Here is a 17,986-nt window from a genome sequence, read left to right as displayed (position 1 = left end):
TGTGGGTTGGTGGTCAGGTCCCTCCAGCTGATATGGGTGTGAAGATCTTCAAGGTACTTTATAAGCACATTCTCATCCTCTAAGTCCACAACCAATAACTTGGCATGTCGTCAAAACTCCATAATGTAATCTTGCACACTTTGCCTCTTGTTTCATTTGAGATATAACCACCTTATTTTTTTATTAGCCTTGTGCCCAATAGAATAGAAATTCTTATATAGCAATTTCTTAAATTCTTCTCATCTAAAACCTACCAGTTTCTTTTTCTTTTCAGAATATGACAAATAACTCTCCCACCATAGAACTGTCCTAACATTTTGAGACACACAAAAGATATCTTCTCTGTCTCACAACACTATGCACACTAAAATAAACTTCCATTTGTTTGATCCAAGTATCTAAAACTTCAGCATTCGCTTGGCCTTTGAATGATTTTATCTCTATTTTTGTTTCAACCTTAAATGGGGCAGGTGCAGATTTTACTTTAATCTTATTTTCTTGATTTTCCTCCAAGTAGATTTCTCGGTTTTCATCTCCATCTCCAATACCAAATTCAACATTTCTTAAAGAGAGCTCATAGACTAATAGAAAACTGATCTTGGCCTACACATTCCTATTGTTGGCTCATATGTTGTTTCTGTTTCCTCATCCAATCTTTTTATTACTACCTCCATGTTGCTCTCACGCCAAATTACTGATCTTGGTATTAGTTCAGTTTCGATTTCAGGGGTTTAGATTAGGTGCAGGAGCACCCTAGGGACCTAGTTTTGGTCCAAAAGGTCAAAATTTGAATTTTATGTTTGTGTTGTGTTCTTTTATGCAAATAAAGCCATTTGAGGCCATTTTGATGTATTGAGACCCAATTTGGAAAGTTTGGGGTCCATATGGTTTAAAATGTAAAAGTTGCAAAAAGTTGTCATTGTTGTTATGACAATTTTTGCAACTTTTGAAAGCAACTTTTTGAAATGTGGTTGAAAGTTAGTTTATGGCGGTTTGAGGATGTAACCCACTTGGTTGGGTATATATAGACCTGTTGATGCGTGTTTTATGCACATAACATTCAGAATAAAATACCAAAGTAAATTACCCTCTCTTGAACAAAATCACCTCAGATGCTAAGGGTATGATCAACTAAAATGATTCCAAGGTTTCTACAATCAGGTCTTGACGAGTGGGTAACTCAATGGTCGATGTGAATTGTTGTTTTCACTTGGGGACTTACACAATTGTTCGAATTAACTTCATTTATCATGAAATGGAATGGGTGTGCTGATAACTTAGGATATAGCAATGTAGTTCTGGACTCAATTCTAACAAGTCTTACCAAAAAAATAACAAAAGGGAATAGGGTTCAGGAAATCTATTCTAAGCCTAGGAATGTAGGAAATGATGAACAAATTCAGTGGAATCAAACTAGGCAAGGTCTCACCATCAAATCAAACAAATTTTGACATGAGCTTAGTGCAATCATCTAGGGTATACTTCATAGATTTTCAAACTATTACCATCAAGCATTGAGACCATCCAAGTTGATGCATAACAATGGATATGTAATAATTGAAGTTAAGTTTGCATCAATTTCGAGTTGACCACGCACGACACACTTACAATCAGCAAGAGGCTAGTGGTATGGATTCATTGATTCCGCACAAATATACTCAACAACTCTTTCATTCAATCTAACAAGCATTGAAAGCAAATTCTAATCTGACTTGGAGGAATTGAGAACCTTGAATGCAAAACAATACTTGAAAGACAATCACCATCAAGTCAAACAATGATTTATATTCAAGTAGCTGCAGCATATACCAACAATTCTACAAAAACTCTCTTACAAATGAGAGGCAATGAGGTATATATAGAGTCTCATACAAAATGGATGGCCAAGATTAAAACTAAATCAAGGGCCAAGATCATGCCAACAAAACCCTAGAGTTGCCCTAATTAGGGTTTACATCAAAAATGGAGCCACCGACATATGGCCCAATAGAAAGATACCTAGTCATCAAATAGGGAATCTTCTAGAAGATTCCTCCCTACATCTCTCTCTCCTAGCATACTCCAAGAATCTAGCCAATACAGAATCTAACTCCTCCATGAAATACTGGGTAAGGTATCCTGTTGTAAATCAATCGCGTCCAATGCATCCGAGCAAGCATCCAAAGTGTTCTCCCAATCTGGCATAAGCTTCTGCGAATTATGAACATGAATCAACAAAAAGACAAATCATCTATTTGACTCTTCTTCAAAGAGTCCAACTGATTGAAATACATGAATTTCATTTTGTCTCTTAATTCTGCTAAGTGTAAACCACTGGCCTCACTGACATCAACCCCCAATAACTCCTCAATTGAAGCAAGGATCCTCAACTGAATATCATGAATTGATCCTTCCATCTCTGCACAACTCAGTTGTGCGCCCTCATAAGTTGATTTATTCATGGCTAATGAACAATACCAGCCATGGAAATTGTATCTATCTCCATTGTGCACAACATTTTCCCTAACCAATGTGGACTTAGGAATCCTCTTCAAAGCTCTGAGGCGTGGAATAGTCTTCTCCTGAATAGGTCTGAATTCTTCCCAAACTCCCTCCAAATACTATATTCTGAATATGAGCCTTGTTGTCCTGTCAAATGCCTGGACAAACTGAGTAAGGAAATCATCCACCTGTTTCTTTGTATTTTCAATCCATTTTTCCACCTCCGAGAGTGTATCTCTCACTGCCTCATAATGTGAATGTAGTCCACGATCAATTGCAATAGGAGAAATAAGGGTGGGATTCTCACGCCTTATCCCTGCAATGTACTCTCTAAGTCTGATATTCTCTTCTTTGTACTTCTCTTTTTCTTCAATTTCTCTATCCAATCTCGCACTGATAGCCTTGAGGTTATCACCAACCTCTTGAAATCACTGCTCTCTTTTAGTATGTCCAAGGGCAACTGAAATGATCTAGAAATTCATTGGAGTAGCAATATCCGCCATCACACCTCCAATAGGAACAGCCACCTATGCAATTCGCATTCCTATCTCCTTATTGCTTCTAGCTAAGTAGTCATCACTGTCATCAATAGGCTGTGCCTCTATCATTTTCTTACTTTTCTCCATACTCTCCATCAGCCAATCAGGAATAGCGGCCATCTCCATACCATCATCGAGACACATCTCTCGATCAAGCTCTCTCAATGCCGAGATAACATCATCATCATCATCAAGATTATCCCTGGTCAAATCACATACATTCTTTCCCAGACTAACCTCCAAAAGGACAGTAGGGGATCCCGACTGATCATCATCCTAATTAGGTGGAGCAGATGTCGCTGTGGCATGTAAATCCTGAATATTCTCTGGTAGTAATACTGTGTTGGAACATTGCTCAATTCCCTTGTTTTGTCTGGCACTTCAACTTCCTTGATTGATGAGACACTGAGGGGTGGTGAAGGAATGATAGTCATTTGCTTCTTCTTCTTAACCTTCTCAATCTTCTTCCATCTAGCCTTGACTTCTCCTGGTGTGTTCTTCCTTCTCTTGGGAGCTTGACTCTCCTCATCCGCATGAATCCTGATATCACTGATAGTCCTCTGATCATCTTCGGAAGAGGATTCCTCCAGTTTCATCTTTTCATAAGTGAAGGTAACACCCATATCAACTAATCTGTTCATCTGAATATCCACCCATGCCGGGGAGAAACTCAAGACCTCTCTCATCAATACATTCAAATCTATTTCTTCTGGTTCTAACCAATTAGGCAATAGAATCGCCTTCTTCATTTCATTTTCATATTGTGGATGTGTATGATCCCTATCATCTAACACTTGGTCAGGAATGAAGAAAAGTCCACACTTCCTCATGAAATCCACTGACATCCTGGACCACATTCTTCTCTTTACTGCTTGCTCGTCCATCAGGTTGGCCCAATAATCTTCTATGTCTACCTTGTGGATGAACTTTCTCCCCTGATCCTTCCAACTTTCTTATCTGGAGCAAACCTTTCTCTTCTCTTGTATGTTGCAAATCGATAGAATGCAAGTTCCTCACTTGATGTGCTAGCTGCCAAGGCGGACTGGCAAACCTCCAATGTCTTCCCAACTGAAATAGGAAATGGCATGCTTGTTTTATGCTTTTCCTTCTGGATTGAATCAAACTCTAGAAGTTGTCTGGCCACTTCCAACAAGATCACTTTGTCAGAAGGATACCTAGGAAGCCTGTAGGGTTCGGATTGAAATCCATGAATCCTAAGGTATGTGAAAGTGGAAAACTGTATATACCACAATCCATATTTCTCTATCAGCTCTGTTGCCTCCTTGGACAACCTCCTGTGGACTCCACCTTGCAACATTCGCGTTATGTACATTGTGAATACATCATTCACTCTCTTATAAGCTTCAATTCAATACATGTTCAGCTATGGATAGCATTCATAACTCCTGAATTGTCCTTGTCCATTCCCGACTTCACCTCTGCATATCAATCCCTTGTATGTAACAAATCGTGCAAGCAGGTACACCAAATAGGAAGTCATGGCGAATGATCTGAACCGCTCCATATTCCTCAGCTGAAAATCCAGATTATCACTTATGATTCTAGACCAATTTATCAATGTTCCTTTTAGACAATCCTGGATGAAATAGAACATCCATCCATCGTATATTGCACCCTACGGCATCCCCATCACTTGGTTAAGTAGGAATACTAAATCAATATATTCTTCTTTGAAGTCTGTACACATGAGTGTCTTGGGAGCCTTGGAATGATGAGTCTCAGGCTCGATCATCCACTCCTTGTTCACTACGGTCTTGCACGCATCCATCTTCTTCTTATATCGGTCTTCATATTCATCCTTAGTTATATCTTTCATGTCTGCTCCACATGGAATTCCAAACACCTCAGCAATCGCATCCCCACCAAGGTAGGCAATGATGGCACCCTTAGGAGTCTTGATCATTCAGGAGCAAGGATCATAGCATCGTGCACACTCCAGGATAAGCTCACTACACTGTACGGATTGCGGAAATCTAGCAGCCTGATAAATGTCACTCTTCATAATGTTCACATAAGCTGGGGAAGGAATCTGGTTCCCAATTCCAAACATCCGCTATCGCATCTGGCTCATGTTCAGGAAATGCATGTTAATGTCTGTAACCTCCTTCTATCTGGATGACATCTTGGATTCTGGATAGAATCGAGTCTCAACTATCTTTTGTTGCTCTCTCATTTCCTTGAGTCTGGACTTCGACATCGTACCTATACGAAGCTAGAAGTTAGAACTTTGGAAAATACTCTTGACAAAAAATTCTGATTTCCTAATGATTTAGACTAATTTGGGTATGGAAATCAGGAAAATAATCCACATTCTCAATAGATTTTAACAATAAAATGCAAAATGTGACAAGGTTAGGGTATAAAACCCTCATGAAATTCATTGAAATTAACAATTTTCAGACCAAAGTCTGAAAACACCTCCTTATACTTAGGAATTTATTTAAATAGAGTGCAAAAGAGTATACCGGATCAAACAATGACTAAGGAAAGGTGTGAAAGGTTGTGTTTTCACACAAAACTATGTCTGAAGACACCTTCCGAAGTCAACAATGGCTGCCAGTAAATCTGAAAACAACCTGCAACTTCACAAATTAATCTCTAAAAACATGTTGCAATCACCCAAAGGTGCACAGACTTGATGAAAATCGATTTCAATGATGAAAACAATCATATCCAGGAATGTAAGTATAGCTGGTAAAAAGAATATTTTCTGAAGACAAGTCTGAAAACGAATACTAGCATCTTGCAAAGTAATAAAAATCCCTGAAAATGATCAAAAATGACAAAGGAATGAGCTCCAAGCAAAATCGCCAAAGTGGGTAGGTGGCTGGAAATGAAGATTTTCTGAAGACAGACCCCTACAATGGAGTTTCAAACCTGCAACAGTGTTCAAATGGTCTGAAAATGCACTAAAGCTTCACAAAAACACCTCTAAATGCAAATCGCCTAAGTTGGGATTGGCTAGGCAATGAAAATTGAAGTCTGAAAATTAATTACAAGCCAACAATGGAGGTCACACAAGCTCAACAATGGCGAAATATCAAACCTGAAAACAATTATCAGCAGTCCTCCAATAATGGCGCCACAAATGGTGAAGAGAATCACCAAAAATGGAGGTGAAAATCCTCCAAAACAAAAATCGCCCTCCTCCAAAAATCGCAAAAGTCTGAAAATGGAGCTTTAATGGCACTCAAATGGCAGCCAAACAAATCGCCTTGGCTGGGAATGGAGGAAAAATAACAATAAAATCAACTTGCAGCTCAATGGGGTCAACTTGACACTTCACCAAAAATCGCCAGCTGGAGGAAAAATCGCCCTTTGCAATCACACACTTGGCAAATATAATAATATAATAATGCTGGGATCTCTCCTCTTAAACTTGTTTTCACCATCAACTTTCACCACACAAGCAATGTGGGATAAAAAAACTTGTTCTTATACTTGCCTGGCAAAAAATCGATTTGCTTCTAGAAGGTAAAATTCATTTGATGCTCATTGCAATTCATTTATTAATTGTTTTTTATTTTTAAATAATCGTTGCACTTCATTAAAAACAATTAAATGTGGGTCACTTTATTTAAAATATTTCAAAATTCAAATAAAAAATGACCAATAGGGGAAAATCGATTTAACTTGGGATAAAAATCCCAATAAAAATCATTAAAATATCCCTTTTGGGGAAAATTGATCCAAGTAGGGATAAAAATCCCTATCAAAAATTCACCAACTTGCACAAAAATGGGTCCAGGGGAAAATCGATTTGGGTCTAGAATGAAAATTCCAACTAAAACTTCATCACTTAGCACAAAAATCCTCCTGGGGGAAAATCGCCCCCTGTCTAGACATTCATCCGGACACAAAATCATCAAAATCACTCTCAATGAAAATTCGCCTAAGGTCTGGAATGAATATCTACATAAAAATCCACAAAATCTCGTCACAAAAAGTCTCGGTGGAAAATCGATCCATGTCAGGAATCATCACAAGAGTCATCCGCAACCTTATCCATACTCCCAATGGAAAAACGAAGGCACTCAGGAAAAAATCCCAACACTTAGTCAAAATTAATCATCCTGGTGGACAATTGATCCTAGTATGGATTTTAATTGGGGGAAAAACAAGGCATGTCTGGATTCTAGGGGAAATCCATGTCCAATCTGGATTTTGAGTGGGGAAAATCATGTGTAGTCAGGAATATGAGGGGAATAGCACCTCTAGTGTGGAATTTTGACCTTTTAACCCTAAGAATATGGATTTTTATCCGGAAAATGATGATTTTTCCACTCAAAATCATTAGGAAACTTCAAAACTCAATAAAACTCATCTAGACTTAGGCAAATTCACCAAAAATTTGAGCGAAACACAAGGAAACCTATCGGGATAAAGTGCAAAATCAACTTGAATAACTTCCTAAGAGCGAGAAAACAACTCCAAAAGGTCTTGAAGCACCTTAGCACTTTAAAATCACCGACGTGGATGTTCAAAAACACGTTAACACTCAAAAGGTCGACACTTAGACAAAATTAAAATCATTTAAAATCTCAATTTTACGTGCTTGATCCTATAACTCCAAAAAACCCTAAACGACAATAGGCATGATCAAAATTCCAAGACTCTGGCATGAGAAACTCAAAATTGCCCACTATACTGCCAAAACCCTAAACTAACCAACGCAGAAAGAAGGAAAAGAGGGGGTACCCGTTTGCAATGGGGCGATCCGTGAAAAGGTCACAACAAGACCCTTGGCACGCCATCCAAGGCTGGTTGGTGGAATTTTGAAAATTTTGCTAATGAAAGTTGGAGTTTTTATGCATTTTTGGGCATACCAGTATGATTCTCTTCATTTTTCAATATGAAATTCATCATGTTTTGATTGGAAACCAATTGGATGTGTTAGAGTAGTGAACTACCTTCATTTTGGCTTTTGTGGCATTAAAATTCATTCAGATTTGAAGTAGTTATGATCATTTTAATAAATGCAATTTCCATATTTTTACAATAACAGTCATGTTGCAGCGTTTATTCCGAATTGGTACGGAAGAGTTTGTTAGAAAGTTCAAATGGCCGGAAGACAACTAAGAGGGAGGGGGTGAATCAGTTGTCACAAATTACCTGAACCATTAGCAATTTAAACTTTAATACCGGAACCCAAAATATTAATACCGGAATAGCAATTAGACCAATTAAGCATAAACAATGATCACAGAATAAAAGCCATCCACATAACACCAAGATTTGTACGTGGAAAACTCGGTAAAGGAAAAAACCACGATGGGAAGCCTACCCACAGTCAGATAATACTTCTGCAGTAAGTATGTGAATTACAATTGAGGGGCCTGCACTTGCAAGAAGGCCAACAGCCTAGAGCGCACTGCTCATCACAAAAGGAGCCTCACTGACTACATAGAAATCCAAACTACAATCCGGAGAAGTGTCGAACTGCAAAAGATAGCATCTCCTATGCCTGAGTACAGTTTCGATTAAGCTCAATACCAGAGGACTAAATCCTCCTACATATACCCAATTTGATCTCCAATGATCGACCAACTCCTTTGCCTGAATGATATTACATTATTCACACATTACATTCCTTGACCATGACCTCTAACATTAACCATGATGATCTACAATGAGATCTTACATCTATATATACAAACCCTTGACCATAAACAATCAGGTCGGCCACCAGACAATAAGTCAATTACATAATTACAAACCATGTCGGCCTTAGACCAAACAAATAATATCTACACATAAGACATCCCGAAAATACATCAATAGGTCCTATCCACACGTTACATTAAAGTCGGTCCATAACCTAGATCAACCGGGACCCAGTATAGGTCCACACGCTACAACAATGATCTCCATCCGCCAAGTCTCGAACGTGATCACCAACAGCATCCTGAAACTCCACCAGAAGCTGCATCAACACCACTTATGCAATTCGTCAAAGATCTCTACCAAATGCTCTGCCAGTGAAACCCTCGCCAGAACCAGAAACTAAGCTTCTAAGCAGGCAGGATAGCATCCGATCACCAGACCAAAACCAACTGACCAAATATGAATAAGAGTATCATGAACAAGCCAATTCCATCACCAAACTATACTGGAGCCTACCGGATCATGCCAAATCCAAGTTAACTAGAAACCACTCAACCTACCGGGACTAGAAGGGTGCCGGTAAAGCATCCAAACAGCTAGTGTTGGCATCAATGACAAAACATGCATGCAACACATAATCAATTCCACCAAATGGCCAACAATCTCCCCCTTTGGCATTGATGGCAACACTAGATGTGAAAAACATCTAAGTACCAAGAAATGTCAAACAAGTCTCCCCCAATGGAAGACAGCCAACAATCTCCCACATACAACTCTGAATATCAATATCTCTCCCCCTGTGAATAATATCTTTGTAAAGCTCTGAATTTCTCTTTCTTTTTCACATCAATATCACTCCCCCTTTGACATCAATGCCAGCAATCTGATAGAAATATCAAAGCAAAAAAAAAAACCACTGAATCATAAGGCCGACTACTCCCCCTGAGCAGTAGCATCCCACATCAGTGTCGAAATGAATAGTATCTCTGATAAAGCATGCCGGACTGATGCCAAACCACATCAATCAAGTCTCTACCAGAGGGGTACAAACTCCCAATCTATCTCTCAGGTACTCAAATGATTCCTTGGGCAAAGGTTTAGTGAAAATATCTGCAATCTGCTCTTTAGTGTTCACATAAACCAGTCTAACTTCATTTGCTTCCATCTTCTCCTTCAAAAAGTTATACTTGATAGATATGTGCTTTGTTTTAGAATGAAATACCGGATTCTTTGATATATCAATAGCAACAGAGTTATCACAATGAATAACTACCGGTGCATCACAATCCACCTTTATATCGTTCAACATTTGCTTTATCCATAAAACTTGTGTACAGTTAGTAGTAGCAGCAACATACTCAGCTTCAGCAGTAGATAAAGAAGTACATGACTACTTCTTGCTGATCCATGAAACCAACTTCTTTCCAAGAAAGAAAGCTCCACCGGAAGTGCTTTTCCGGTCATCAACATCTCCAGCCCAATCAACATCTGTATATGCACATAAAGTAAAGTTATCACCTTTAGGGTACCACAAGCCATATTCTGATGTACCTTGTAGGTATCTAAAAATCCTTTTCACCGCCATCTCATGATTTTCTCTAGGATCACTCTGAAATCTTGAAACAATACAAATAGCATTCATAATGTCAAGCCTAGTCTGAGTCAAATAAAGTAGACCTCCAATCATGGATTGTATCTTGTAGGATTTACCAGTGCTGAAACATCCTTTCTTGTCAATTTCTCACTTGTAACCATAGGAGTACTTACCAGTTTAGAATCTCCCATACCAAATTTCTTCAACAATTCCTTAACATATTTAGTTTGACAGATGAAAATACCTTTGTCAGTTTGAATAATTTGCAAACCTAAGAAAAATTTCATCTCACCAATCATAGACATCGCAAATTCTTTCTTCATATTCTTAGAAAATTCTATACATAACTTATCTTCACCTCCAAAAATAATGTCATCAACAAATACTTCAATAATCAGTATATCATCATCAGTGATCTTATAATATAAATTACTGTCAGCACTGCCTGTAGTAAAACCAAGCTTTAAAAGATATTTATCCAATCTTGCATACCAAGCTCTAGGTGCTTGTTTCAATCCATATAAAGCTTTCCTTAACCTGCAAACCATATTTGTATCATCAAATAGTGAAAAACCATCAGGTTGCTCAATGTAAACTTCCTCATCAAGATCACCATTCAAAATGCACATTTAACATCTATCTGATAAACCTTGTAGTTTTTATAAGCAGCATAGGCAAGAAATAATCTTACAGCTTCAATCCTAGCTATAGGTGCAAAATTCTCTCCATAATCAATTCCTTCCTTCTGAGAATATCCTTTACAAACTAGTCTAGCCTTATTCCTTATAACTTGACCATCCTCATTCAATTTATTCCTAAGAACCCATTTACTTCCAATAACATTTTTATTTTTAGGCCGAGGAACCAAGGTCCATGTGTTATTTTTCTCAATTTGATCTAATTCTTCTTCCATAGCTTTCAACCAATATTCATCTTTACATGCCTCAATTACTAATACCGGTTCAACTTGTGAAATTAAACATACCTCATTAGTTGTCAATCTTCTTCTTGTCATCACTCCATTGCTCTTATCCCCAATGATCTGATCTTCTGAATGATTCAATCTCACATACCTAGGAGTCTTTTGACTTTCTGTTCCTCTTCCCTGTTCTTCAGTTACTGTTGAATTCTCTGATACTGCCGGAGTAACTAGTTCAATTCTCTATTCCGGTAAAGGTGCTACCGATTCAGATATAATCATTTCCACTACCGGTTCCTTCTCATAAACTTTGATTTGACTTCTGTTCAGCTCATCTACTTTGACATTAGCACTCTCCACAATTCTTTGCAATCTCTTGTTATAACATCTATATGCTTTGCTTTCATTAGAATAACCAAGAAATATGCCTTCATCACATCTAGGATCAAATTTCCCAATTATATCATCTCTCCTGATATAACATTTACTACCAAAAATTCTGAAATACTTGACTATAGGTGTATTGCCAAACCATAATTCATAAGATATCTTATCGGTTTCTCCTTTGATGTGTACTCTGTTGAATGTATAAACCATAGAAACAATAATCGTTTGGGGAATTAATCGGCAAAACAAAAGTATAAGATTTTTTCAAAAAATCGGGAAAAAATCGGGAAAAAATCGGATATACAAAAAAACATAAAAAATTGTAGAAAAACAATCAAAAACTACTTTTTTAATATATTTTAGGGTATTTCCATGGCATAGAGATATTGTAGGCAAATAAAATAGACACTTGAAAACATGAATTGCAAGAAATAGATTTTCGTTGCTTATATTCATATCACTGATTACGTTCCACAAAATATACTACACCATAAATAATATCTAGATGGTGATAGATGTCAAAATGTCAATTACAATATAGTTTGTGACTTTGAACAAAGTCAACCTGTAAATTAAGTACAAAATTCCAAAATCTCAAATGTAGGCAATGACATGCTAGAGGGCAGGAGGCCCTGATGATGAAGCTCCTGGGCAAGAGCCTGTCCTAATTCCTTCAACCCATTCAGGACGAAAGTTGGCTTGCCTCATGATATCAAAATCTTCAGACACAAGCGGACGATCAGCAACAACATAATCATCATCAACATCATCATCATCATCATCAGCATCATCAGCAGCAATCAACTCGCACTCTGGATATATCTCATCGAGGTCAATTGGCAAGCATTCCTCAATAGTTCCTGATTTTGCCCATGTAGAAATTAGTGTTTCCCTTACAAATGAAAAATCAATGAATAGTGAATACAATTCAAAAAACTGCAACTATATATTAATATTCTCACCTTGAGCTTTCCTTATCTTCAAGCGGAGGTTGTGATGAACAAATACCAAGTCATTCAGCCGTTGTTGTGATAGGCGGTTGCGTTTCTTAGAATGTATGTGTTCAAACACACTCCAATTACGCTCACAAGCTGATGAGCTACATGGTTGGCTCAAAATACGCACCGCCATCCACCTTAAATTTGGTATTTCATCTCCAAAAGAAGCCCACCATGCAGCTGAAAAACACATTATATGGAGATGATATTGTAAGACTAAGAATATCTTATAATCTTAACAAACTTAGTGGTTGGCAAAATAAAGAGATTGTCAAAAGTTTATAGAGTCTACCTGGTTGAATTGTCTTTCTGCTTTGTATAGCAGCCCTAGAAGAGAGAAAGCCCTTAGCATGCTTGTACATTTCCAGCTCTATCGTAGCCGCATCAAATTTTTCCAAGTCAGGAAACATTTTTTCCATGCACTTGAAGAAGCCTTGTTTGATCTCAGCATCAATTTCTAGGAAGTCAGTCTTATAGAATAACAGAGGATTGAGAAAATATCCTGCAGCATGGAGAGGAGTGTGCATTTGTCCATCCCATCTCCTATCAATTATGTCCCACAACGGCATATACTTATCCCTATTATTTTCCAGCTTACTCTTTATCACCTCCTTGGCCCTATCCATGGCCTCATACACATATCCCATGGGGGGTTTATCTCCATCCACTAGTCTCAAGATTTTTACTAAAGGCTCTGAAAATTCTACAATTTGTTCAATAGATTCCCAAAATGTGGTAGAATACATATACTCTGCCACTGCTATGCCATTTGCTTGAGTTGTGAAACTAGACTCCATCCACTCAGCTGAAACAAACATTCGCCTCAAATTACCTTTTTGTTCACATAATGTTTGTAATGCAAGGAAATCTGTTGCAAATCTTGTCACTCCTGGTCGAACTAGCTCCTTGCCACCTGTGAAAGAGCGCATTATAGCCAAAACCCTTGTGTGATTATAAATAAATTTGGTAACCTTGTGAGCTTTCTGAAATGCCGCCTTAACCCATTCAATTTTTCCAATGTCCTCTAGGGTTAGATCAAGGCAATGTGCTGCACATGGTGTAAAAAACATGGAAGGATATTTATCTGTCAGAAGTCTCCCTGCAGCAACACAAGCAGCAGCATTGTCTGTGATAAATTGAACCACATTTTGTGGCCCTACATCTGTAACTACCACGTCATACATCTCAAACAATGCATTTGTGGATTTCATCATATTAGATGCATCCACAGATTTCAAAAAAACAGTGCCAATCTCACAAGAGACAAGGAAGTTAATGAGAGTTCGGTTCCTTCTATCTGTCCAACCATCTGACATGATGCTGCAACCAGTTCTAGCCCACTGCAATCGATGTTGTTTAACAACATCTTGAACATCCTCTACTGCATCTTTCAGCATACCAACCCTTAATGATTCACAAGATGGGGCTTGAAACCCAGGACCTACAGCTGCAATAGCATCTATCATGGGTTGCCAATATGGATTTCTGGAAGCATGAAATGCCGTGTGAGAGGAGTACCAATAATTAGCAATTGCCTTCTTTGCTTGTTCAGTGACAGTTTTCCTCCATCCTGTACTCTCCAAAGTGGTTTGTGATCCTGCTGTGGTACGAGGTTGGAAGAAAGCATTAGTGTTTCCTCCACCTGTGTTTGGTCCACGTGCTATAGAATTATGTGTCGACCCAGATTCCTTGAAACTCCCATCTTCACCATCCTCCTCACCCAAATGGTTCATCCTGGGATCTGCAGAACTAGAACCTAGTTCAACCCCAATTCTTGCCTTTTTGGCCTTACTCTCAGCAATCCCGTCAAGAGATTGCTTCGCCTGATACGAGACATCTGCAGGGCATGCCTTGCATATCACGGTGTTATTTCCTCGTTCTTTGGACAAATGCCATTTGAAACGATAAATTCCACCACTGATCTCTTCTAGACACCAATTGCACTTGACCTTCGTGCTACCCGGAACTGCTGTGCAATGTGTCCATGCAAAGTCTTTTTGACGCGGCATTATCAAGAATCAGATCTGTAAAAACATTACACTCAATCTTAAACTTTTGAGGGATATACAGTTAAATTTAATATACTGCTAAATATATACAGTTACTAAATTTAATATACTGAAAATTTATACAGTATATTAAATTTAACTGTATATATTTAATAGTATATTAAATTTAATATACTGTTAAATATATACAGTTAAATTTAAAATACTGTTAAATATATACTAAATTTAACTGTATATATTTAACAGTATATTAAATTTAACTGTATATAAATATATACAGTTAAATTTAATATACTGTTAAATATATACAGTAAATAAATTTAATATACTGAAAATATATACTAATAAATTTATACAGTATATTAAATTTAACTGTATATATTTAACAGTATATTAAATTTAATATACTGTTAAATATATACAGTTAAATTTGATATACTGTTAAATATATACTAATAAATTTAACAATTAAATTTTAACAGCATGTTAATATACGTAACAGTTAAGTTTAATGTAACAGTATATTAAATTTAAAAGTTAAATTTAATATACTGTTAAATATAATTCTATAAAACAAACTAATAAATTAAATTAAACTATATTTATTATATAGTTTAACTTTAACTGTTAAATTTATTAGACAATATACAATATATTTAATAGTTAATATTTAACTATTAAATATACTGTATATTGTATAATAAATTTAACAGTTAAATTATTAAACAGTATATTTAAATTTTAATATATTGTTAAATATATTTAACTGTTAAATTTAATAAAACAGTATATTAAATTTAACTGTTAAATTTAACAGTATATTTAACAGTTAAATTTAATATACTGTTAAAACAAACTAAGAAATTAAATAAAGTTTAAACTAAGAAATTAAATAAAACGAACATAATATTAAATAAAATCTATAAAAACAAAATTTGTAAAACAAAAATTTAACTGTAAATACCCTACCTGGAAGGCTCGATGAATGCAGTGATGGCGCGCTAAACTGTAAGAAACAGTCCGGCTTGGTGATCTCCTTCTCGGACAATCAATCTCGGAAAATCGGAAGCCCCAATAATTACGAACAGACTTCAAATTTCCCACCTGCAAACTTTGGACGAAAAACAGTAGGGAGGCGGCGTCCATTTGTAGATTTTTTTCCGAAACTTTTGCACCTTTTTCGTGTTTTTAGGGTTTTCGTGCAAATAATTGCGATTTTTATTTTTTCCGATTAATACCTGTCGATTAATCGGGCTTAATCGCGTTTAAACGGGAAAAAATCGTTGACCCGCGGTCAACGCGTATTTGGCGATTTTTTCGGGGAAAAAAACGCGACCCTCTGCGATTCCCGATTAATCGCGATCGATCGCGATTTTTTCCCGATCATTGTTTCACTGGTATAAACCACTGTACTCACTGCTTCTCTCCAGTAGGTATGAGGTAGACTAGCTCCCATCATCATTGTTCTAGCAACATCCAAGATAGTTCTATTCTTCCTTTCCACAACTCCATTTTGCTGAGGTGTTCGGGGAGCAGAAAATTGTCTTCTTATACCATGCTTCTCACAAAAGTTAGTAAACTCACCGGATGTGAATTCTCCACCATGATCTGATCTCAAACTTTTAATCTTCAATCCTGTCTTAGTTTCCACTTTAGCCTTAAAGATCTTAAACTTTTCAAATGCTTCAGATTTTTCTTTCAGAAAAGTAACCCACATCATTCTAGAATAATCATCAATGATTAGCATCAAATATCTATCACCTTGAAAACTTTTAACTCTAGCAGGGCCGCACAAATCAATATGAATAAGATCAAGAACATCATTTGATTTATCTTGTATACTTCTAAAGAGGTTCTGACCTATTTACCCATTTGACATTCTTTACATACCGGATTATAGGGCTTCATAATCTTAGGTATATCCCTAACTACCTTAATTGAACTAATCTTCACAGTGCAATCAAAATTCACATGACATAGCCTTTTATGCCATAGCCAACTCTCATCAATCTGTGTAATCAAACATGTCTTCTCACCAAAGTTCAAATGAAATATATTACCTTTTGTTTGTTTACCAGTTGCAATCTCTAAGTCAAATCTGTTAATGATTTTGCATTTTCCATCCTTGAACTGTAACTAAATCCCTTATCTACCAATTGTCCTACACTCAAAAGATTATGCCTCAAACCTTCAACATAATAAACATTGTCAGTATTGTTCTTACCATCCAGTGATATAGTTCCTTTTCCTTTGATCACACATGTCTTGTCATCTCCAAATCTAACTAAACCACCATCAAATTCTTGCAAAGACAGAAACTTCCCTTTATCTCCATTCATATGATGCGAACAACCACTGTCAATTACCCATTCATCCTTGTCTTCAATTTTAGTAGCAAGTGTCTTCTCTTCAGGTACATTCTCTTTCAATGCCGGATCATCTCCCTTGATAGCCAGGAACACCCATTCCTTCCCATTGCCGGATCCACTAGCAGAGTCTTCTGTCGGTTCATCATCAGAATCAGTACTGCCTTCCTCATCCGCTATGTAGCATGATTTGTCTATGTTTTCCTTGTATTTATACTTATTCTGATATCTAGGTTTAGACTTAAATGATTTTCTAACTCTTTCTTCAAATCTTGAATTTCTTTCAGGACATCTAGATGCAAAATGACCAATCTTATTAAATGCAAAACATTTAAAAGGTGTTTTTCCTTCATACTTACTTCCTATCGGTCTTTTAGGTACTCTTCTAGCAAATAGTGTTTCAAGTTGCTCAAACTCATCATCTTCTCTCTTCATATCTTTCAATTCCTTTGCATACAAAGTTTTCCAATCTTGCTTACCAGTTGTAGATGTAGATGCATGAAAAGCAGGTTCAGTCTTCATAGCTCCAGAAAGTCCAAATTCTTCAAGCTCAAAATCAGATAGTTTCCCAACCAAAGTATCTCTATTGACAAACGTATTAGCCATTGTTCTCAACTCATTAATAGCAATAGCCTTCATTTTGTAAGTTGGTGGTAGGGCTCTCAGGACTTTAGAAACAATTTCATCTTCGCTCAGAGTTCCACCACAACATTGAATTCCCATAACAATCTCATTTACCCTTTCCATGAATGCAGTAATCCTTTCATCTTCTTCCATCTTCAAGTTTTCATATCTCACCCGGTAACCATCAAGTTTAGCAATTTTCATTGTAGGGTCACCTTCATTAAGAGTCTCCAACTTATCCCATATAGCCTTTCCAAATGATTTGTCGATTAATCCCATTATTTGTTGATCATAAAGTGCACACAAGAGGGCTTCTCTTGCTCTACAATCATTCTCAAGCTCCTTGTCCAGGTTTGTCAAAGGAGGATTGCCAGATCCCGGATTATAGGGTGTGACACCATTTTGTGTGATCTCCCAAATCTCCTTGCCAAGGCATCTCAAATG

At 37.0% G+C, this 17,986-nt stretch overlaps 2 protein-coding genes across 2 annotated transcripts in view; both read right to left on the bottom strand.

The window, feature by feature from the left end:
• LOC131077847 (uncharacterized) overlaps positions 1-17,986 on the bottom strand; it is a 67,900-nt gene that overhangs the window by 11,151 nt on the left and 38,763 nt on the right. The window lies entirely within an intron of this gene.
• On the bottom strand, positions 12,015-14,656 carry LOC131032985 (uncharacterized). The gene is made up of 3 exons (XM_059211109.1): positions 12,836-14,656; positions 12,508-12,723; positions 12,015-12,405 (listed from the first exon to the last, which is right to left on the bottom strand). The coding sequence occupies exons 1-3, from the start codon at positions 14,550-14,552 to the stop codon at positions 12,161-12,163; spliced, it is 2,178 nt and encodes a 725-aa protein (XP_059067092.1). The 5' UTR covers positions 14,553-14,656; the 3' UTR covers positions 12,015-12,160.

Source organism: Cryptomeria japonica, chromosome 9 (assembly GCF_030272615.1).
Source record: "Cryptomeria japonica chromosome 9, Sugi_1.0, whole genome shotgun sequence".
In the NCBI taxonomy this organism is placed as follows: Eukaryota; Viridiplantae; Streptophyta; class Pinopsida; order Cupressales; family Cupressaceae; genus Cryptomeria; species Cryptomeria japonica.
This window is presented reverse-complemented; position numbering and strand designations above follow the sequence as displayed.